The sequence below is a fragment of the Sander vitreus genome, chromosome 1, assembly GCF_031162955.1.
Source record: "Sander vitreus isolate 19-12246 chromosome 1, sanVit1, whole genome shotgun sequence".
Taxonomy (NCBI): domain Eukaryota; kingdom Metazoa; phylum Chordata; class Actinopteri; order Perciformes; family Percidae; genus Sander; species Sander vitreus.
This window is the reverse complement of record NC_135855.1, coordinates 26206924-26230642: the sequence shown is the minus strand read 5'-3', so window position 1 is coordinate 26230642 and position 23719 is coordinate 26206924. Positions and strand designations below refer to the sequence as shown.

General features: G+C 41.0%; 2 protein-coding genes across 5 annotated transcripts in view; one reads left to right on the top strand and one right to left on the bottom strand.

Moving 5' to 3' along the window:
- Positions 1 to 292: 292 nt before the first annotated feature.
- Positions 293 to 12756, bottom strand: cstf3 (cleavage stimulation factor, 3' pre-RNA, subunit 3). The gene is made up of 20 exons (XM_078250368.1): positions 12536 to 12756; positions 11743 to 11847; positions 11468 to 11563; positions 6386 to 6418; positions 5341 to 5438; positions 5173 to 5239; positions 5049 to 5083; positions 4825 to 4951; positions 4627 to 4704; positions 4373 to 4535; positions 4006 to 4115; positions 3798 to 3914; positions 3486 to 3704; positions 3278 to 3380; positions 2986 to 3055; positions 2687 to 2882; positions 2442 to 2592; positions 2175 to 2269; positions 2010 to 2070; positions 293 to 884 (listed from the first exon to the last, which is right to left on the bottom strand). The coding sequence occupies exons 1-20, from the start codon at positions 12560 to 12562 to the stop codon at positions 685 to 687; spliced, it is 2151 nt and encodes a 716-aa protein (XP_078106494.1). The 5' UTR covers positions 12563 to 12756; the 3' UTR covers positions 293 to 684.
- A 1954-nt stretch (positions 12757 to 14710) lies between these two features.
- hipk3b (homeodomain interacting protein kinase 3b) overlaps positions 14711 to 23719 on the top strand; it is a 43646-nt gene continuing 34637 nt past the window's right edge. For all 4 annotated transcript variants that reach the window (XM_078250355.1, XM_078250336.1, XM_078250345.1 and 1 more), the window contains exon 1: positions 14711 to 15061. In XM_078250355.1, coding sequence (XP_078106481.1) covers positions 14989 to 15061 — 73 coding nt within the window. In that variant the 5' untranslated portion in view covers positions 14711 to 14988. The remainder of the gene's footprint in view (positions 15062 to 23719) is intronic.

The window sequence follows — 23719 nt, the reverse complement described above, 5'->3', positions numbered from 1 at the left end:
AATGAAGCAAACCTTTTTTCGTTTCAAAGCTATCCTGCCCTTATATAGATACGCTAAAATCTGAGCCTATGAAATCCTGCCGTCAGAGCGAAACTGATTATTTAAACAAAGGAAGGATGATTGATTGTTTTTCAGCTAAGTGTCATATGCTGCCCCTTAGTGGTAATGATAAGGCCTGGCATGGCTGTGCTAAAAGAGAAGTCTTGATAAAATGTCCAGTCAGTTACAGAGAAAGACAGCAATGAAGCATAAAGCATCAGTTAAATCAAATAAAAAAGCAAATCTAGTTGAATTCTTTTTTCCATTTTTATTGAAAGGAATTGTGTTTCCTCCAGTTATTTAAAAAAAGCTTGATTCCACTTTGCCATCACTGGAACATCACAAGGCCAAAACTGAGCTCTGTGCCAAAATCAATGGTTGAATTAAAAATTTTGTACAGTATAATGGTCAGTCTTTAAAAATAAAAACTGTTGACAACGAAAAAAGCCACGAGAACACTCAGGTGTACATACTGTATGTATGTCTGTGTGAGTGTGTGTGTGTGTATGCTTGTCTTCTGTACAGAGATAAACGAATGTATAATCTGTCAGACGCACTCAGAAATGTGGACATGTACATTTACCCCACATGACCACCTGTTAAGATTACATTCTCGTTGGGTTTAGTGTGTGTATTTTAGATGGTTTATCGAATCCTCTTCTGTTGGCGTGCACGGTAGATGTCGTGTATGGGCGGAGCCACAGCTCCTTTGTCATCCTCCTCGTCGGAGTCTGCGTTAGGCCTCTTGAGTGACTTGGCAACAGCATGGTTCTCCATGGATCCATTGCCCTCCCCTCCTGCATCGGGCTGTCTACCAGTGATCAGCTCTACAGCAGCATCAACAGCTATAGAGACAGAAAATACATCAGTGGAATGTCAAATAGGGGGCACACCAACACATGTTATGCCACTTCATCTATCAGCAAAGGTGCTCTAAGTGATGTTGGGTGACGGCACTTCTTGATGACGTTCGAAGTATTTTCAAACAAAACGAGGCTAGCTCGCCCCTCCCTCCTCCTCATCCCGTCCCCTCCCTTCCGTGCTTCCGCACACTAACCCCCCCAACCCCCACCCCCAAATCCTTCTTGTCGGTTATTGGCTGGAACGTTGGAAGACTTATGTTTTGTGGTGCAGGTTGGCACAGTTTTTGTTGGCGTTTCTGGAGCCTGGGCTGTCTACAGAGAGCACTTTTTTTTTTTTACACTGTGTTCAGGGGACAAGCAGCTCGCGGATAGTGAGGAGATGTTTGCTGTATGTGACAAAAAATGCTGTAGCCATGACATCGCTTAAAGCATGTTTAAGATAGTAGTGAACCAAACATCTGACTGATGTTTCCATCACCAGAGCCACGTTGTTAGCCTGGAAACCAAAGGAATCTGCAAGCTTATGTTTCATTTATTTTGGCCAATGCGTCCGTTCCCCCTCCCACTCAAACAGATTTCCTGCCAGCCAGAACCTGGACAGGCTTATCACGACCGTTTATCTCACATGGGACTGGTTTTAGACCATGACTGACAGAGGAGCATCCCGCTTACCGAACATAGACCGAATATAACTGGTATACTGCGTCCAACGCACCTCAGATCAAACTGTCAAACTAGGCGGTGCTGATCAAATATGAATCAAGATTCTGTTACTGCATAGCCTATTTCTTGCCTACAATGTTTTTGGAAACGCTGTTTAGTTTACCGTTTAGCTGTAATTTGAGAAAGTGTGTGACCAGGCAACCATTTTTTTCCTTGCTTCAAAACGGACCAAGCACCGCCCCGTCATTTAGTTGCTCCGATTGCTTTTAGGTCTATTCAATTGTGTCCAGAGATATCCTGGTCTGTGCCTGTTGTAAACGCCCCATAGAAATCGAAAATGAACTGAGAGGTTCCAGACTTGTGATGCCCGGCTACCACGTTGCTAGCGTGGCTAAAAATAGAAATGGTCTGGAGTCATCCAAAGCGCTGACAAAAGCAACTTACTCTCAGGAAGTGTGCATCTCCTGAATGTTTCCATGATCTCATCCACTTGAACAAAGGGTCCCTGCAGCGAGAAACGATCACAAACGTATTGCATTCTGCTCCTTTTCGTCTTTTATTCATTACCAGTAAATATGAGCTTGATAGTATTAAACTGCTGCTACTCACAGTGAAGCACGTAGGCGGAGGGAGCAGCTTCATTAGGAGAACAGCAGCTGGGGGGACTGGGAAAACTCCACCAGGGACAGGGTGTAAACCTGGAGCTGTGGGGACAAACACATCACAGATGGATCCTTTTATGTTTAAAGTAAATGTAGGAGAGACAGTGGTGCAGACGCATAGCAACAATGTCATTCTTAAACACAGAATTTAACTGATTTGTTACAACATCCTGTGGAGTGGAAAGAAGACGCTGGGCCGCTATGGACAACATACGGGCAAGGTGACGTGGCTGGAAGGGGATCATCTGATTGGTGTCAGGTTTGGGGTACTCTGGTTTACGGTCAGCTTCATCCTTTAGTGAAGGCGCAGAGGGCGTCACCACAGTCTCTGGGAGCATTGCTGCCAGTTTGGCACGCGACACATCCTACGAACACATAGTGGAAACAGTTTAAATATCAGTTAAAGAGAAAAGTCTTGGTTTGCAGCAAGAGATGCCATGTTGTGTCATCTATACACACCTTGTATCCAAGGGCCTTAAGTTCACTAGTAGAGCAGGGATACAGGTCCATGAACTTGTATCTATCTACCAGCAAGGCTGTTTCTTTGCCCTCATATTCGTCCTTGAAGGCAGTGAAACGCCTGCGCTCCACTTTCAGGATACTGGCCAGGTCTCCTATGTTGCTCTCAAAAGCCAGGAACCGAGCCCAGATCTCGCTGAAGGATTAAAGACATACTAAAATGAACAAACGTCATCAGACATATGGATTATAACGCCACTTGCATATGTGCACGCAACTTAATCAATCCCTGACATTACCCTGACTTTTCCGGCGACAAGCTTCCTGAGGTGAGGACACGTTCAAACAGAACCCTGGTGTTGTTATCCTCTGGAGTAGTAGAGGAAGACAAAAAACAGGGTTACGCATTCATCTTCTGTTACTATGGCAATGATGGAGGAGAAATCTTGCATTTCATCAAGAAATGACACCAGGATATTACTGCTACCATTTTCTTTTAGATTAATGGATTAGTAGTAAAGTATGTATTTTCTTACACTTTATTTGATACACGCTGTGTATTAGCTCTGCATTTTATTACACATAACCTACCGTTAAGGTGTGAGAGGTAATCGATGTATGCCAGTATGTACTCTGGAATGTCCCCGTATTTCTTCAAACCAAGTTCAAAAATCTTGAAGGCTACCGATTTATCCTGTGGGGAAGGAAAGATGAAAAGAGTTTACCAAACAACAAAAACATTTTAGATAGATTTTAGTTACACTGCCCATATACTAAACATGTGATTATGTGTACCTACCTTGCTGCAGTAGTACTCCATCAGTGCTGCCGTCACATACACATGGTGACGCGTGCGTAGATCCTCTCTGGCTTTTTTGAAGATGGTGCGACCTGACTTGATCCCCTCTGCCCTCCTGGCAAACTTCATGTACTGAATGTAGACCAGCGTGGGGTCGATGTCCTCAATGGCCAGCAGTTTGTTATAGATGCTGTGGACCTTCTCGTACTTCATGCGACTCTATGAGGAAAGCCAGAGATATATGCTGATAAGTCCCCGCTATTCGTACTGTGTTGATTACAATTTGTGCTGAGTAGGCAACTGGATGCTCACTTCTTCGTAGTCTGCGAATGAAAAGTACAGCAGCATGTTCTTCTTCAGAAGAGTCCCGATGGCACGTTCATAGATGTTAGCTGCCTCGTCACTAAACAGCTTGGAATTATTCATATCCTGAGAGGAAAGACATGCCAACAATTATAAGACCGTTTTGAGTTTGACTCCTCTGAACGGGGGTTTGAAATGAAAGGTTTTTATCGCTTACCCCTTTCTCTGCCAGCAGTTTGCTGGACTGCTCCAGGTACTGTGCTGCCTCGTACCAAACGTCAGGATGGTGGCCCAGCACCAGCAGGCACTGCTCATAGGCAAACATCACTGCAACACACAACAGCAATTGACTGAGATTCATAAAATACAGAATCAATGCATTTAAACCGTGAGTGGGGAGAAAAGCTATGCCCTCTAGTGGCTGCATTCCTACAGAAGAAAAAGCTTCATACATTATGTATCTCTATTGACTGGTGCTCAAAACACGATTAAAATTGCATACCAGCGTAATTACTGGAATCACAGGCCAATTGGGGCATATTTGCAAAGATTTACAATCTCCAACACAGCACATCCTAAGTCACCTCTCTTTGTGATGAGGGTCTGGTCTTCTGTGCGCAGCGGGTTGCTTTTTTCCCACTGGATGTACTTCTTCCACATTTCCACTTGCTGGGCTTCCTGAGGGGAGTTCTGGGGCGGTACTGATGGTGCATTCCTGTCCAGCCCCTTCATCACAGTCTCATACTCCTGAATTACACAAAGCATGCAACAATCTCTAATAGTTTACAAAGACAGCACAAGGATTCAAGAGACGCCTGTGCATGTTTGTGACACTCACCTTTGCCACTCTCCTGGCATTCATGTAGTCCCTACTTCGGTCCTCAATCATCTTTTTGGCCAAGTGCACATTGATTCCCTGTTCATGAAATAGACAAGTCAGTCTAGCACTCCATCACTCTCACATTTTAACAGCTAAAACTCCATATGTGCTAACATACACAGTATAGGTAGACAGAGGCCTGGGCGCGTCACTCACCTCCTCATATTTGCTATAATCCCTCCAGAGCTGCTCAATATTGATCATGGGGTTCACACAGCCTCTCTGGTACACCCGCCGTACTGCAGTGATTCTTTGGTTCTCTGCGTACGAGCCCACCGCCTCACTAATGGAACACAAAACAAAAATGTCAACATTTCAGAGTTGGCTCACAGTTTATGAATTCTCACAATATTACAGGGAGAAGAAAAAAAAACACGTACACTCCTTTGAGGAAGTTGATGTAGTCCACCCAAATCTAAGGGGATGGAAGAATAGCTGTTAGGTGACAGTTGTTAACAGAAATGTATATACACAGGTACAAATGAATAGCTCAGATCTGTGTACCTGATAAGACATAATTTCCATGCCAATTTTATCCAGGGCAAAGTCATACGCCTGGGCCATCTTCTCTCTGAAGATGAGAAAGAAAAGAAAATGAGGTAATGTCTGTGTATTTCACAGTACAGCAGTATGTCAACATACTTAAACCCACTATGCGGCATGTTCTCTTACTTGTAGCTGGGCAGCTTCCCTTTGGTCTCTCGAACATATGAGAGGTAACATTTCCACAGGTCGATGTGCAAGACTTTCATTAGGCATCTCTGAAACAACTACAGTGGCAAGCATACAAGATAAAATAACCAGAATACAGACACAAACTCATATTAACATACTTGACAACCACCCATCTTCAGTGTTCCATTCATTTGGCTTTGCAAGCCCATGCTCAAAACTCGCATGCAGATCATTAGTGGCATATCCCATGTAGGAGGATTACCAGAAAAGCGGTTTTAACTTAGGCATATGCCAGATTTGGGGGGAGGTTCCAGGTTTTACTCAGCACAGTTATATGGTGCACTTGAGTTATTCTGCTTCATTAGACAGGCCTCAGATGTGTCCTACATTTCAGTGGGCTCCTCCAAACTCGAATGAATACACCAGAGTTTGAAGCGCGTTTAAAGGGATGTGTTGTCTTGATGTGTTGAACTTGAATTACAGGATTCACTCACATAATTCATTAAAAGTGGAAAACCAGTGAGAACCAACAAATCAGTTCTAAGCCAACACCGAGGTTAATAGTGTAATTGGTTGAATATATTTCCATGAAAATAAAATCATGGTTTTTTATATATATATATATAAATAAATAAAAGAATATGTTATCAACATAGAGGTGAAACAATGAATATTTTTTAACCTAATAATACAGCTATAGTAGTATTAACTAGTAGGTACAAAATAATAGCTATGGTTGCAAGCCAGTATGTAGGGAAATCAACTCGCACTTCAAAGACACTTCACCCATTTTCAAAAAATACATTTTCTCCCAATGACACACTTTGTGTGCTTGTTGGGACCAAAATGACACGCCTTTCAAATGTATGTTTTAGATGCCTTGTAATACAAGGATGATGGACACTACACTTTTGTGAATGCATATTCTAGTGGAAATCATTACAGTATTAAAAGGCTAGACTAATTATAAACAGTCAGATGACCCTTGCCGATTATCAAAATCACACACAGGTCAGCTTCCAGGACTGTGATGGACACTTACCTTTTCTACCTTGTCATAGTTTTTTGCCTTGATCTGCAAATAAGAGTGTAAATGCAATGTTAATTCAAAAGTCCCCTCTACTTTTATGGCTTGCAGGATACATGCATTCATGCAAATGTGACAACTCGCATACACACACACACACACACACACGCGCACACAGGACCTTTAAGATCAACAAAGTGAAATTCACACAAGAATGACAAATTACTTTTAAAAAAGGGGTTTATTTTCTTTGTAGATTGCGCCACATAACCCAGAAAAACAGCAGTGCCCATGTGTTACAGAAAAAATCCCGACAAAATGAGTGCTATTTGTATATCGTTATTTTTAAAAGATCTCTTCCTTTCACAGCCTTAGGTGAGCGTGTACCCTTACACTGTTGCAGCAATAAATGTTTTATGGCCAACTGTTAATGCAACAGTCTCACAGCACCCTCCAGTACAGACAGGGAGGCTGTTGTTTCTGTGCTATTAGCACTCCACGTGGGTAGACCAATTCCACTGTGTTTACATCAATGTGCTCTACAAAGTGAAAGAGCTGAACTAAACCAGCCCGGAAGTGACATGAAATAATAGTTTACATGGTTGGTAAATATCCCCAAGACACTGAGAAAGTACAGTGGACTGCTGTAAGATGCCCATTTTGTTGCATTGAAAACGGTCAGATTATTAACATTGCATTGCAAGTAAGTTTAAAAGCATGCCTACACAATGAGGTTTACGGAATTCTGTCAAATATATATAATATTATCGACTGAATTCCACCATGTTGGATTGGTTAAGTGACCTTCTGTCACAAAATGTAAACATACATTTATCTAGATGTGTGGCCCGTTGGTTGAGACACACTCCACATACTGTGATAGCAACGTCTATTGTTCCATCCCCCCCCCCCCTCTCTCTCTCTCTCTCTCTCTCTCTCTCCTTGTATCTGGTCACCTCTTAACTGTCCACTATTAATTCAGGTATAAAAAAAAATAATACTTGTAAACAAATGTAGCTGTATCTACAATGAAATGTCCAAAGGAAAATGCAACATTTAACAATTAAAGATGTAAAGTCATTTTAATAATAATAATACTTATGAACAAAGCAATGCAATATTCTGAGGTGCTGCATGCATTTCACGCAAGTGGCCAACCTAATCTCTGGTACAAAAACTCAAATTTGGTACAACTGGACCCATACAAAAGTATATTTTCTAAGAAACAAATTTGCTAAAGCTGGATTCTTTTGTAAAACTATGCAGTAATGTCAACTGCAGTGTAGAGTGCCTTTAGGGTGCCTTCCCAAAAAAAGACTGACCTAAATTACTCATTCCAGGTACTGCAACATCTGACACATTTAGCTTTCACCTTCATTAAAAAAGACAGACAAGGCAAATGTGAATCTCTGATAGTAATAGAGAGACACGTGTGTGTGGTGTTTAGAGAATGCATTCATTGTGTTTATTTTAGCCAAGAAATTAGTCAATTCACCTGCAAAATATCACTTACTGCCTCAGATATACAATCTGGAATATGACATTCTATTAAGCCTTCTTGACCATGACTAAAAGCAAGATTTTGTGTTAAAGCTTTTCAATGTGTGAAACATTTGGTTACAATGAAGGTGTAAATTCTTATGTAATAGAATCAGATGTTTTCCAGAATCAGTTAAATATGAGCCTTTGCAACAACTGATGCAAATCAGAGACATAAATGTATCTGCAATAATGGTAAAATATGCTGGTGAGACGGTAACAGCTCTTTTTAGATGCCCCTCCTGGAGGGAGAGGTTACTACACCTCAAGTGGCCACTTTAAGGGTGAGTCCTTGGTACCTGGTTAAATAACACCATAAAGCACAAACTATTAAACATCACTGCCAGAAAGAAAATCTACAACACACCTATATGATCCTTTACGCACACTATTGACCTACTTTAATATGAGAAAAGAAAGTTCAAATAATAAAGTTAACTATAAACTCGATAGTTATACTACTGTGATCCAATTCTCTCAGGCCCAACACCCAGTAAATGCATAGAAGTGACTGATATTGTTCTAATTCTACATTGCAATTATCAAGGGTGAAACTGTGCACACACAGAAACTCGACTGCATTTGGTTACTGCTTTTAAATCATTTATGCAGTACAATATTGCAAATACAAGCAATAACATTGTCACATTTCCTTTCTATGAGAAAAAAAAAATAAGACAAATAAATGTTTTTTTTGTTCCTGCTGGTTTCTCCCTCAAGATAAACAGTACATTTAATCTCTGTCATAAAGTATACTACCCACGCTATAAATATAAAGAAAACGATGGAAAGAATCTTTTAAAAAAGCACAACAAGAACTATCCTGAAATAGTCTCAAAGACTGACAGACTGGGGAAGTTGCCTCAATATGCACTTCCCACACACTGCATGTGACAGGTCATGTTTCCAAACATCATGTTATTGGGGGGGGGGGGGGGGGTTGAAAAAATTAGTCAACTATAAACTCAAGCATCATGTCAGACAACATGTGCTGGCATGTTTTCTCCACTGGCCATTTCAGTGAGCTGGACTATGACCAATGAAAAAGTCTCAACTATGATTTGCCTAGTGTGCAACTTTTACAAATAAGGTCTATATAAAATCTCAAGAGAACCAGACTATCACACAAACACAAGGGCACACTGTGATCTTTAGGGAAAGTGCTTTGTATTCTATGGCACAGAAAGTGCAGAGTATGGAGGATTTCACAGAAGAGGGGTTTGTGAGGTCATGAGGGTTCCCAACATGTCAGTAAATTCAAAGTTCTAACCTACATATAGTTCTCATGAAGGAGGGGAATAAGAGCTAATCCACATACTTACCAAATAAAAGAGTCTTTATACTATGAATTGCAAGCTATTAAAATGTATTGCCAACATATGCCTTGGTTTAAAAATTGAGATTTTAGAACTACACTGTCTGCTTTTAAATCTCTAGCTAGGATCAAACAGCCTAAATAAATAAATAACTTCATGCCAATTAAAATGTCCAGTCTCTCATTGCAGCAAAAAGAAACCTGTATGCAAATATGCCCAACTAGTATCTTGGGCTATGTTTTGGGCTGAACTGTGGTTTGGAGTTAAGTTGGGAGAGGTGATGCCTAAATAATAAATAGGCGAAACGAAGTTAGAACTTAATGGTAAATAAATAAATCTTTATTTTAAGAGACTGGCCTATTTGCAGTGTAACTGGCTCCTTATTTCTTCTGCCCACTTTCCCCTTAACTTTCTATTAAGTTTATTCTGATAATAATCACTTGGCAATAAAACATTTAAGAGCCAGATTATTATATTCTCTTTAATTTTTGTTGCAAATGTTAATACTGACACGACAAGCTGCACCTGTATATTTTTAGCATTTAACTTCAAAATATGTCTGTCAGAGGGATATTACATATTTTACAAATAAATATCAGGGTAATATCGGCCTTGTTTCAAATCCAAAACTGTCACCTATAAGAAAAGTACTAGCCTGACACAAAATTAAAGATACAGGGATGTTCAAATATACTTTAATGTATTCTCTCTGCTCTTTTGCATATTCTTTAAGATCAACAAATGAAACATCCCTACTAGCTGTAGTGACGCCACTGCTCTGTCTTTTTATGTTGCGCTGCCTGACATCTCTGTTAGACGGGGTAATGATAGTGAGGAGAGTGACAGTGATGCTTTACTGAAGTTCAGTTATTGCCAACTGTAGGCAGCGGAGGGTGCAAAATTAACTTCTGTTCGCCGCTGGCCAAATGACTAGTGAATATTCAAATTTTACCAGCCACTCAATAGATTGCCATCGTTTCTTTGGCTGGTGAGTGAAGCAAATCTACCAGCCACCTGCATATTTAACCAGCATTAAGCTGGTAGCTGCTGCAAATTTCATCTCCTGTGTAGGAGGATTGTTTCTGAGAAGCCTAGTCCATTTGGCAAAGACAGCATTGTGTTCTTTCTCCATTTCATATACATGTGTATATCTATTTCATTGCATATATGACACCAAGCCTTTGTGTGCACTGGGTAATCCAAGTGGATGAAGACTGGGGGCGAGGGTACGGAGAATAGGAGGGGGCAGGGGTAGCTTCTCCCAGGGGAGCAGCACCACAACAACAAACCACTACAAACTCAACATACAGCAACATTCAACTCCCAGCATAGAGGTAAATCATTATCCAGAACTACACACTGGACTTTAAACTAGAAGCTAAATCCTGATGCTTGATAATGCTGATAAACGTTGTGCAATGTGTTTAACACCAATTGCAGTAGTCACCTGCAGAGGTTGGGGGCATCAGAAAATGACTTCACCGGGTTAGCAAAAACGAGAATGTGCAAGGGGAAATGAATCATCATATCAGTAGCTTAGTGCATAACAGCAAAGCCTGTTGATGGTATCAAGGGAAATGGGTCGCTGGCTGTATATTCAGGAGGAGTGGGGAGAAATGTCTCAAGGAATGAATGGGCCACACATTAAAATATTTGTTTATAAAAATTACCCAAAAGAAATGACACAGGAGGCAATAAATTGACACGACAAGTGAATAATGCTAATGCACTCCAATACCATTAAAATAGTTTTAATACTGTTGCAGAGCAAACATGCAACAAATGCACTTTACCCCATTTAAATATGACGCAGAAAATATTTTTTTTTTTTGGAAATCCTGGGAACATAAGAATTTTCTGAAAAAGAAATGGTTAGAGCTAATTTGTCCTTTGTGTTTAAAGGCACAATTCTTCATGAGTCTAGCTAGAGCCTGACAAATGAAGTGTTTTACGTCGTCCTACATCTATGTCCATTACCAGTCCTTCATAGTGTAGGATATTTTTAGGCAGATGCTTTCAACTGTCAAAAATGTTTTTATTAATTACTCTTGAACATCAATAATAAACGTGAGGTGATAACCGCAACCAAACAAAGTAGTCAGGTCTAGTGACTCAAAACAAGAATTGTGACTTAAAACTTCATTGAAGAATGAGACATTTTGTTTGTGTGAAAATCACATTGTTGATCATGTTAGAAAAATCCCCAGCCATGCACACTAAAGAAAATTTTAAAAGTATTAACCTCGGCTTCAATGAACAGTTTCCAGAATCTGCCAGAACTTGGGAACTGCGTGACAAGTCGCTCATATGTCTTCCTTGCTTTATCTATGGGTTGGTTCTAAAGAAGGAGAATGCATTTACATACCAAACTATTTAACATATGAAAAGTAATCATACGAGAGAAAACGATTAAGTACTTTGTATTTTAACAATATATTGTGTCTAACCCCCTTATCCCCCCCCCACCCGTATTCCCAGTTTGCTTAACCCCAGGAATACAACTCTGTGTCACTAAACCTGTGCTTCTCGAATCAGAATGCTCCATGCGTCAAGGTCATATGGGTTTTCTTCCAACTTCTTCTCTGCCTTCTTCACCTTCTCTGGAATATACTCTGCCGCTGCCTGCAAGACAACACAAAGGCATGGGGGAAAAGGGTTATGCTGCTGAATAGGCTTGCAGTGCTGTTTGTGGTGTGGTGGCGACCATAGGGGCTCACAGATGAGGAGGGTCAACATAACGCTAACAGTAAATAGATTGGGTTAAGTATTAATTAATGGGCCCTGAATTGTTGGCCACGCCCCTGCAGTGTGTTGCAGAAATATAAGGAACAGAAACATTGCGTGTCCGCAGGTAAATCAAGTTACAAACACAGAAAGCCGTCCACCCCCCCTACCTCCCCCACTAGTTAGCTAACGTTAGGTCTTCATATCTGCCACCACTGAGAAGCATCCAGCACCGTGAATCCGTTATGTTGAATAATTAGCTAGAAGTACCTGAAAGTGTGTATCAAGTTAACGGGTAGGTAATGTAGCTCAACGCGTTCACGTTGGACAATGCTACAATTAGCCAGCCAATATGGCGTGCGACAGGCTAACGTTAGCTACAGCTCTACGACAAACCCCAATACAAACAGTCTCCGTATTTGTGTAATATTAGCTAACACTGGCGTATAAACATAACATAATCCATATATTGGAGCAGAGTTTAGCTACATACTAACGTTATCCAAGAATAAAACACAAGCTAAATTATGCTAGCGTTTCAAAGGTTAGCTTGCCCCTCAGCCGAACTGCATGCAGCTAACGTTACCTGATCGGCTGTTCCCTCGGTGGCCATGGCTGGAAGAGTAATCTAGGTTAGAGATGTTATATCAATTGGATTAACGGTCAAATAATAACGTGATGGCAAACTTAAAAACGACTAAGTAATCGGCATAGCTTCGAATGGGTCGATCACATTCCCCACAAGCAACTAGCTAGCTGCTCAATGTCTGCCTGGCCGATATCTCAAAATGGCGTGAAATGAGTTCCAACTTCCGCTCCGCCAGCAGCAACAACAATAGAACTTCCGGTGCGAATCCTTCAAAATAAAACATGACTCAAAGCTAATCGGACTTTTTCTTGGGAGCATGGGATAGATAGAGAGTGTACGCCCGCTGTATTTTATTATGTGTAGCACTTAGTCGTCTTTTGTTTATTGATCTACTCTAAGATAAAGCTAAAGATGTGACAGGTGACTCATGATACTGGAAACCAAGTTCCTGAGTTTGGCCGATAGGCGGCTTCTCGCAGTAGCCATCAGACAAACACAGATATTTATACTATAGGCAACCATATAACTCCGTGATGTTTATGTTATGATGGTCAAGCCACTTTGTATGTGAGACTATACGCACTTTTGTTATGGTGACTAAAATCGCAAAATATCTATCAGCTAATAACAAAACAAAAGCTGCTTTCTGTAGACCTACTGCAAAATGCTGGTCACCTTGCTGGCCAGTAGGGGAAGACAAATGATAGTCATCGAGAGCGCGCGCTGGTGTGTATCTCATAGATGTACGTGTATCTGGCCAACAACTCGAAACAGACCAGAGCAAAAGACCACAGAGCAGTTACCTTATCACAAGTGAACAAGTGTCTTTTTCTCACCCTATTAAGAACACTCATCTCGTGTATGATTACTTATAGGGTATTTTTAATAAGGAGCTTCTTTGTCACAGCATTGAATAATGTATCTGTCTACATTTGAAAGTTAACCATGCACTGACTTGGATGAGGTTGGGAGGGACAACATAGGAAGCACTCTAAGCACGCCTGTGTCTTTCATGAGAAGGGACTAAAGCGAGGTTCTATAGTAGGCTAGTCTGCTTCGACTGTTACCACCCCAGCTGTGTTTACTCATGATGCACCAGGTTAAACAAGAGGTGTTCACACCTGCTTTCAAGATCACTAGGCCTGGTGGTTTGTTGTCTGTAATTGGGAGATTGTAAGGACTGGGTTAAACAATTGCATTTTGGTGGATTAGATTAGGCCTGCAGCTGGTCTTCTCAGACACCGGGGGCTTATGCAGCTTTGTTTGTCAGCTGGGTGCCTTCTGACTGTCTGAGCAGTAGACTTCAGCTTATGCTCCCCGACAAATTTCCTTAAGAACACTCTGCTCTTGACATTTGGCTACAGAAGAAATAAAAGGAATTATTATTGGTTATATTGGTTATCATCATTAGGTTCCATTGCATTATCAAGTATCAAATATGAAGCACATTTCAGATAAATTAATTGATTCACTACATTACACATGACCTAAGATTTGTTAATATATTTTTGTATACCTTTGAGCAATCAGTTATCAACCCTTATCACTTTTCAGTGATGTATGCCTGTAAAGTTCAGTTGATCCCCTTAGGCATACCACACATTGTCATTGCATATCATTTCCATCTCTTTATTCTAATGCAGAACTTTCAGGTTTTGTTTATTGAGGAGACTATCTTGAGGATGTAATTGTATTGATATCACATCAACTTAGGGGAGTAAATGGAAAATGCTGAACACAAACCCCTTAACTTTAATATGTTTTTATTCACAAGTCAGTGTAACCCCTCAGATCACAGCAATCCACATCTTTATTCCTCACATCCTTTTAAATACACATAGCCTAACTTAACATTTCACAAAGTCTTTATGTAGCCTATATACAAGATTTATATCTAGATAATTTCCCCACTTTTTGTCTGTTGTATTATATTGTGCTGAATGTGGGTGGATTTGCCTGCCCAGGGACTGCTGATGAAATGTTGCTATTGCGCTAATTATGGGACAGTCAATGACTGTTTATTGTCCCCGTTAAATAAATAAATAAATGTCATAGAATTGCGCTGCGTTGGTGTATTGTACATCTGAATCGAGAATCTTTGTGAATGTGTCTGCTCGCTGATCGATTACTCTGGTCTGGCCAATGCCGTCAGTTCACAAACATTTGCTTGCAACCAGAGAAAAGGGACATGTTAGAGGCTGGCAGGGCCGTGGAACAACACGTCTATACGGGGTAACGGACACCCTTTCAAAGATGGGCTACTTCGCCCAAAGAGGAAGGAGACGAGTTTGAACTTTGTAGCTACAACCAGGGCTCGATGTGGTGTTTCTGGACGCTCATATGAAAGAGTTATTTAATGTTTAAAATGTGGGAGATGGTGGCGTTACCGAGAGCGAGCTCTCCCTTCCTGTCGTCTAGGACAAGATGGCAGCAATGCAGGCGAACTGTGCATGGTATGGATTTATGAGTCCATAACATGTTCAGAGAAGCCCTGGATTATACTTATAGTGACTCTATGTGAAGGTAAGTGGTGGAGAGAAAGGTGTCTATGGTGATATTTGTTTAGCTCAACCTTTGAAATGATAGTTTAAATGTGACGTAATACAAAGTCATCATAACTTAGCTACAAACTTAGCTAGCGAGCTTTTCGCTGTGTAAGGTTTAAAATACAGTCTATGCTTCGTACGTATCTAGCTAGCTCTATCAGCACTTTGGTAATAAATGTACTAGCTGACGTTAGTGGTGATTTTTTTTTTAATTTCTTTATTTATTGTCCTGCTAAACAGCGGTAGCGATAACTTTGGTGGTACATATTATTTATGTTTAAAGTTTATTATATCATTTATGTTTTATACAGATTCACAGAAAATTTAGAGAGAGGGAATATTTTTGCTATATAGGTAGTTTATGGGGATGACATGCAGCAAAGGGCCGCGGGTCGTATTCGAACCCGGGCCGCTGCTTAGGACTCATATGATTATATCAACGTGATTGCATTTGACACTGCGTTGTGTTTGTTATGGTGTTGTCACGGCGATCCGTTGCTTTCTTTTTACATGATGCGTAACGCTAGATCATTAACGCTAGCTATGTTTAACTAACATAAGTTCTCCTTTTATTATTAACATACCCTACATGGACAATATGGATGGAGTGCCTTATCTTGTGAGTTCTGTATTGCCGTGACTTCATATGCGTTAGCTCACACCTGGCCTAACAAAATTTTGCGAGATAATGTTAACGCTCAACCACATAATCCTAGCTTTTGAATTTTCAGAATCATATCTACTTGGTCTAACTTTGTACAGTCACAGTAGTAGTAGCAGCTAATGTCACCTGTTACTAAATTAACTTACAGTTATTAAACAGTAAGTACAAATGTAAAGCGGTATTTAAGGGACCTCAGCGGCTCTTTTACATGTTTATAGTGAGTGACATGTCAAAACTGCATATCGTATCTAGTCTAGGTTGGCTAGCTAGTTATCTTGCAAGGCTCTTTCAGGGTTGACGTCATTATTGGGAAGCGCATCGGTCCTGACCGTACCACTAATGCCGTTAAAGCACACACCCTCTCAACAACAAGTAGATCCGACCAGGTGAAACTGTAAAGGGAAAAGCAAGACTTGTACTGTGGCCTGTAGAGCTAAAAGTTAATGTACTTCCCTGCCTGGAGTACTGCTCTGAAACTAACGAATAACATATATTGTGGATATTTGTTTTGTATGTTTTCTTATGTTAAACTGAAAAATGCCAATGGTCCAGCAAATACTGAATGGACGTTTTGGCTTATGCAGCAGATGTCTTCTGAGTTTGGTCAAAAAAAGTATAATGCATTGTGACTGCTGTTGTGAGCTGCTGTTTTTGTAGTTTCAGTTCTTGTTGCTAGACCTTAGACAACTGCTGTTTTTATTTGTAATTTCTGTGATAGTATAAACCACTAAAATAGTACCAAGTTTTTCTTGTGAGCAGAGATACGCTGGTATTATGGTTTCGCAACCTACTCTGTCTCGAAACATTCATGGTGGCGAAGCTTCAATCTGTTTCCATCTGTGAATACTGTGAACCAACACCATGAGTACAGTCCAACACTGTACTGCTATGTTTGTGCGAGTCCCCTTTGCATAGACACTCCTGACTGCGGTGTGTCACATTCCTCAGCTTATCAGTAGCAAGGCCACAAAAGCAAGGTTGTGGGTTGTAATGCCAGATGACAGTCAGATGGCCGATAAATAAATGTGTCAACTTGTGTTTTCCCTGCAATTATATTAGCGGGAAATATTGGTTGTTGATGGGGAGTGAGGAGGACATGTTGTCATGTGATGTTATGCTGCACAGAAGTGCTTTAGTTGGGGCAGCTGGTTATCTGTATTGCATTGTGGACAACTTAGACTGGTTTTCGAGTGATATCATCTTGAGATATGTGTACAGCTATGAGGCAGTAAACAAAACGGGATAATTGAGAGTTTATGGGAAGAGCACCATAACAAAAATACGTTGTGTGGTAAACTTGCATGAATCACAAAAGTGCTGGGTGGAAAATGTCCAGCATCTCAAGAAATAAACATCTATTCCAAGCAGGCAGTACGTAATTACCTATATCCATCCAGCGATCTGGTCAGAGCCCTGGATTTTAATAACACGGTAGATGCTTTTGTCCGGAAACTGGTGAGGAAAGAAATAACTGGTTAGGGTAAAACGGCTCACTCAGCTACTGTATTCATGGCTAGTTTAATGAGAAGTGTAACAGTATGCCACGCTATCAATGCTTTGCTGATCAATGTAAGTGCTTGTTGGGGCGTCTAGTATTTCAGTGTGTGCAACGTGGTGACAGCTGTTAAAACATGTTTGATAGAGGTGATAGACTGGTGTCTATGAATGCAAAATGTATTATTTTGTACACATCTGCCTATTAGTGAAACTTTACCTACATAGATTTTAGGCATCTGAAATGTTGGGTTTTTCAGCTGGACATCTGGCGTAGGCTACATCTAGTATCTTTCATATTTTCCTGACAGAAAGCAAGAATGACCAGTATCAGGGGTCATGAGGCCTCTTGTCTTTTTAATCTGTGCCCATTTGTGCTTGGTATCTAAACTTTCTTCTATATTTACAAAGTGTATATAAAGGGGATGCGTCAGTGCTTTACGTATATCAAATAAAGAGTGCACCATGATGGTGTGATATCACCATGTTGAGTAGTGAAATTGGTACTTTTGCGTTGCTTATAAACAGCATTTACTATCCCTTTAGTATAATAGTCAACTGTAAAGTATATTGCCTGTAAACAGGCACTATGTAATCCAACAAGGAGGATACTTCTAAATGGTAGTCATAAGTTCACAGTGGAAATACCATGTGGTCACAAGCTTTAGAAAATAGAGGGCCTTTGTATCTAATCATCTAAGCATCGAAGATCATGTTCACGAGACACAGGCAAAGCACCACAGTGTGTAATGAGGTTGTGGTACTGTGAGTTAAGGCAGCAACCCCTGCTTAACAATCAAGGGATAGCAACAGCAGGAAGCGGAGAGGGACTAATGTGGTTTATTTCATTTTCACTGTTGCAGTCTGCATTTGGTATCATCTGAACTGAGCAGTAGCTAAGAAGACATCATTGTATTGAATGGCAAAGGTATATCTCACATGTCAAAGTTGCACTAATCACATGAATAGGTTCTACAGCTCCTAACTGACTTGCGTCAAGGGTGTGTGTTGTCTCTCACCTATGACTATTCCAGATGGAAAACGTTTTGGGATAAGCAGTGATGTTGAAGTGCCATATTCCACAGCTTCTATTGTAAACAAATCAGTAGTGTATTACCATCGCTAACCATTTAACTGCACCTTTGCTTCACCGGACAGCACAAAAAGTAAAGAATAGGTCGTCAGGGGAATATTCACATAACAGCAGTTCATAAAAAACACACCGATACATATTATATTGTAAATGGTTTACTTTTTTAAATGCCTTTTTGAATTTACATGTCCTGTAAATTTAAACATAACCCTTGACTGTAGATTAGATTACTGCATTTGTTTTTCACTGATGAGGGAGAAAGATGACTTTGTTTTGTGTTTGTCTTCCCCCCAACAACATGGCGTGACTGTAATCACCTGTTCATCCTCTCACCTATCACGGTTATTTCTGTGTCTTTAGGCACTTTTGTTGGTTAATCAGTACCATGTGTTCCTTGTGGACAGGTGTCAAGTGTTTATTTTCTTCTCCATTTTAATGTGAGTAGACCAGGGTCAAACATTCAACTGTGAGCAATTACTTAGCAACTCAAGGTTGCTGGAAAGGTTCTACTACAGCTTTAAAGGCAATGCGATGCCACGGGAGGAGCCTCACGGCTGACAAAGGGAGTATCTGACTTCAAATGGTCATAATAGCAGCAGCTGCCATACTTTGGAAACAACAAAGGCTGCCTACTTTACATCCTTGTGTCAGACCTCTCCTGACCATTAAGTGATTGTATTTGTGTGGCCAGGTAAATAACCATTGCCAAAGTTAAGTTTTGTTTTAAATTGAATTAGAATTAGTTTTATTACACTAAATTGGTATTTAAATCTGGTTATGATTGCTCAGTTGGTGAGTGGTCCAAGTGCAGGCTCCCTCCATCTAGGGTCTCTGGCACCAGACAGCATGCTCTCCATCTCCAGATCAGCCAATTAAAATGTCCATTCCCCAGGCACTGAGAAGAAACTCACAGTGCTATACATGTAGTATTACATGTGTAAGTCATGAAAAATATGTGGAGGAACTGTAGAAAACCCTTCACTGTCACTCTGCAATATTGATTGCTATATGACTTTTCTATATCACAAAAAGAGTACTGAGCATTTATTCAACTTGCCTCATGTTTTCTTCCCTATCAACAATCTTTATTAGCAAGCAAATACTTGAAAATAGTGAAACACAGTTCTTTAGACTCCATATTAGAGTCCGGATCGGGCTGAATTTTTCTGCCTGGCCCGCGTCCGACAGAGCCGTGACCGAACGTGGCCCGAGCCCGACAGGCATTAAGAAATTTGTGTCCGAGCCCGACAGTTAAAATCTAATTTTTTTCTCATAGTACTAATGACACATGTAGGCTACATGTAGGCAACTGTAGGAAGGCATTCGGAAATGTCAACAGATGAGTGCATCAGCGCACACGGGGCAACAAGCGCACATTAATAAGCTGTTAAAATGTTCAATGTGTTAACCTTTCCTGCTTGATTCTTTTCCGACCGTGGTCAGAAAACCAGGGCCGACGTTATATAACGTCAGGGTTAAAATCCCGTTTCTGGTGGCAAATGAATGAACTTGGCTTTCAGTCTTGGGTTTATTTCGGATACCGCACACACTGTGTACAAAACTTAAAGAGGAACTGAACTGGAATTTCAGTAAAGGTGATATAACAGATGCATTTTATTTCTTCTCATTGGTACAATGATTAAAATGGCTGAATTTGTTAAAAGGGATAAAATGGTACATTGAAAGTGTTGTTGTTGTTACACGGGCGCCGCCATGTTGGAATTCCATAATCGGCTACGTCACTGGCATGATAAGCAGCCATAGAATGTAAACCGTCTGAGACAGTCGGAGGCTAACGGACATGGCTGAGGAAACGGAAACCAACAGGTCTAGGGGGGGTTCATACTGCATTGCCCCTGGCTGCAGTAATGAATTGTATAGGGCTAAGGCAGCTGGGGTTACGATACATTTCCACAGGCTACCTTTGACAAGGAAACCAGTCCTCAACTCATGGCTAGCTGCCTTAAAACTGGCCAGCCCTCCAACAGCCCCTGGATTTCGAGTCTGTAGCGACCATTTTTTAGCGACAGACTATTTAGAGAGCTGTACTTTTGATACAACAGGGTCACTGGTGAGGGTTAAGTCCAACAGACTGAAACCTGAGGCCATTCCGTCAATTATCAATTTTTCAGGCTACAGTACAGGGCAAACCGATAGACCAGACCAACGGCAAGTACCAACACCACCGATGCTATCTGCTGCAGAGACAGGGCGCTGAAACGCTCACATCAGGCAGAGGACAGAGAGGTATGTTTAGCTGTTATCCAGCATGCTAGCAATCAACTAGGCAAAGGGCTGGATGTAACGTTGTGACATACACAAAACACGTACATATTCACTTACACGTACAAATAATAAAGCCTAACGTGTAGGCTTTATAGCGTTCAACAAAACTGAGACTGACACACTGGGCATCATTGAAATTGAGTCACAAAACCAAGCTAGATACCAAACGATCCAACCTAGGGAAAGGGCTAGCAGCTAAACACGTTGGAAGCACTTATGTCAAACTCCACAAGCTAGCGCTCCGACCATAGACTGTATAAATAAACCATGACTCCGATGATATCACAGATCAATAATAATGCGTTACTAGCTGCTAACTAAACCACAGCGGGTCTGTAAACAGAATCCAATGTCCCTTTCTACTCACCCTGAAGCTAGCTGATGTCTCAGGGCACATTGCTGATGCAGAGGGAGTTCAACTCGCAGAAAAAGCTGCTACTTCCATAATAAGAGGTATCTGTGCAGTATCCATTTGTGCAATATACATCGACCACAAGGAAAAAATCTGCCAACTCTGCACTAGCCTAAAGTAAACGGAAAAACTCGTGAATCCTCCGTGCATCTATGGTCAACCTGTGGTGACTCGTACGTGCAGCAAACTTTTTTTGTTTTTGTTTTTTCAAACTTTATTTATTTTGGTTTTAACATTTTGCGTGCAGCTAACTTAACAAGCGATCCCATTGGATGAATTTGTCCAATCACATTTTCCATTTATCTGCATCGATTTTCTAAAACGCACAGGACCTTTTCTATTTTCTCTTAATGCACACGATATATAAGCAGTCTCTATTTCCTAAAATACATAATGTGCTTGGATACAATAAATGACTGAAACTTATCGTCCTCCATGTGGTGGTAGTCAGACACTACAGGCCTGTCCCTCACAGGCTCAAATGCGTAACCCATGCCATTAAAATGACTCATTTTCACGTGTATTTAATATGCTGCACTGTAGCCTATATACCTTCGCAGGTCCTACCATGCCAGTGACGTCATCGAAATTGTCAGCGTTCTAGTACTAAGAAATGCTATTTTTGTGTTGCTTAAAAAAAGCTATATTGATTTTAATTACATTTTTTTAGTGTAATTAATTTTTATTTGTCATAACCAACACGTTATCAACGTTGATTCTTTCAGTTCAGTTAATCTTTAAACTTATTCCACCAACTCTGCTCCGGTTGCATACAACACGTCTGCTTTCTCTATCTCTCTTCTGCGCACTTTCCACACACACACACACACACACACACACACACACACACACACACGCACACACTGAGCTCTCTTAAAGGAGCCACAGCACCATTTTACAACAAATGCCTTATCGCACTGATTTCTAAGAACCTGTCCGAACCTGGCCCGGCCTGTCGAGTACCGTCGGGAGCCGTCAGGCTCGGGTCGGGTATCCATGCCTTACTCCATATGTTAGTCCTGCCGTGTAGATTTTTGATTAATAAGAGAAGAACTTTTTATTCCTAGTAAATTCCTCGCGGCCCATCCTCTTGAAAATATTATAATGTAGTCCACTTTTTTGCGGGATTTAGGAAAAGGTTACGAAATGGTAGGTTTGAAACATGAATACAACTGGTTTACAGTGGTGTGCACTTGGTTAGGACTGATCTCTGTCTGCAGAGTCTGCACTTACAGTGTCTTGCAGTTGGTTTGGGTGTGCTATCTGAATTCTTCCTGCGGAAACCCGTGCAGCATCTCCTCTGCGACTATGCACGCACAATCTGCAATAGTAAAGCTCTGCATACTCATGCGAGTCACGCTCTCCTCCATGTGGGAGTTTCCATTACTCTGCGACACTATAGTGGGCGCTGTAGACAAATCTACAACATTCCCGTGTAAAGGCTTTTTTTTAAACCTTTACTGTTGGGAGTTTTGCCGTTTTGTACTGCATGTGTGTTATTTTTTATACTTCCCTTCTTCTTGTTTTTAAGAATGTGTTGGTGTGTTTTGAAAGGAGGCAGAAGAGAAAATGATCACAGATCAACGAGCCAATCACCATCAGTGAGCCACGCAGTTGGCGCAGCTGCGGACTGATGCTTCAAATTTAGAGAGGCACACGGGTCTGCACGCGCCTGGCGCAGTTACGTAGTTACAGAGGTTTGTGAGTGCACGGAGCCCGGTGTGGGAAGCATGGCACCCCCTCACCATCTTTATGAACTATCAAATTAAAGTAGAAAAACCCATCCCCTCCTAAAACGGTCTTAAGAATCAAACACAAACCCGGTACATGGCATTGGCCAGACAATTGTGTTGTATGTTAAGTAAGCATCGTGTGTGTCCTAAATGTTTCAATAACAGTTCAAATGTATTTTAGGAGTGACCCAGATAGCAAAAAATATCAAGGCCTTCTCAAACCAGCATGATCAAGTTCTCATAGTTTCGTCCCAACATAGCCAAATGCACCATGTGCTACTGTCGTGCTGTTGCCTCATATTTGTGAAGCGTGAGAGGCTGTTATGAATAATAGAGGCTTGCTGGGTTCTTCCCAGCACACACTGTGCGAGAGTTGGGGTTCTGTCTAATTCAGGGCTAACAAATAAAGGCAGACAAAGACGGGCAAGCTATTCACTTACACACCCACAGGTAATTTAGAGTCTCCAATTCATCCAACCTTCTGAACTGTGGAAACCCAAGCTGGCACAGGGAGAACATGCAAACGCCATACTGAAAAGCCCCAGCCAGCTGCCATAACAATAACAACATGATAATTAAAACCGTCTTACCATACAGTCTTGTAAACACCATTACAAATCCTTTTAGCTGTATCGGGTATAGAATAAAAACGTTTGTCACCGTGGTGGCCTTCTAGACTGGAAAGCTAGGACAATGTTTTGTAAGTGTGGCCAATTTTAATTTCCCCGTGGAGCACATCCAATTTTGTTTTCATTCACAACCAAAATGGTTGCCCTTTTGAGCCCTGCTTGGGATAATTTGATAAATTGTTTCGAAGAGAGAAGATGGTAAACAGTGTCACCAAACAGTAACACAGGGTGTTTTTGTGCAAAGAGCTGTCAAGGGAATAGGTTGAACTTATCTAGCTGCTCAGAATAGAGTCAAAGGGGTTGCTCACAGCGTTAGTGTTATCA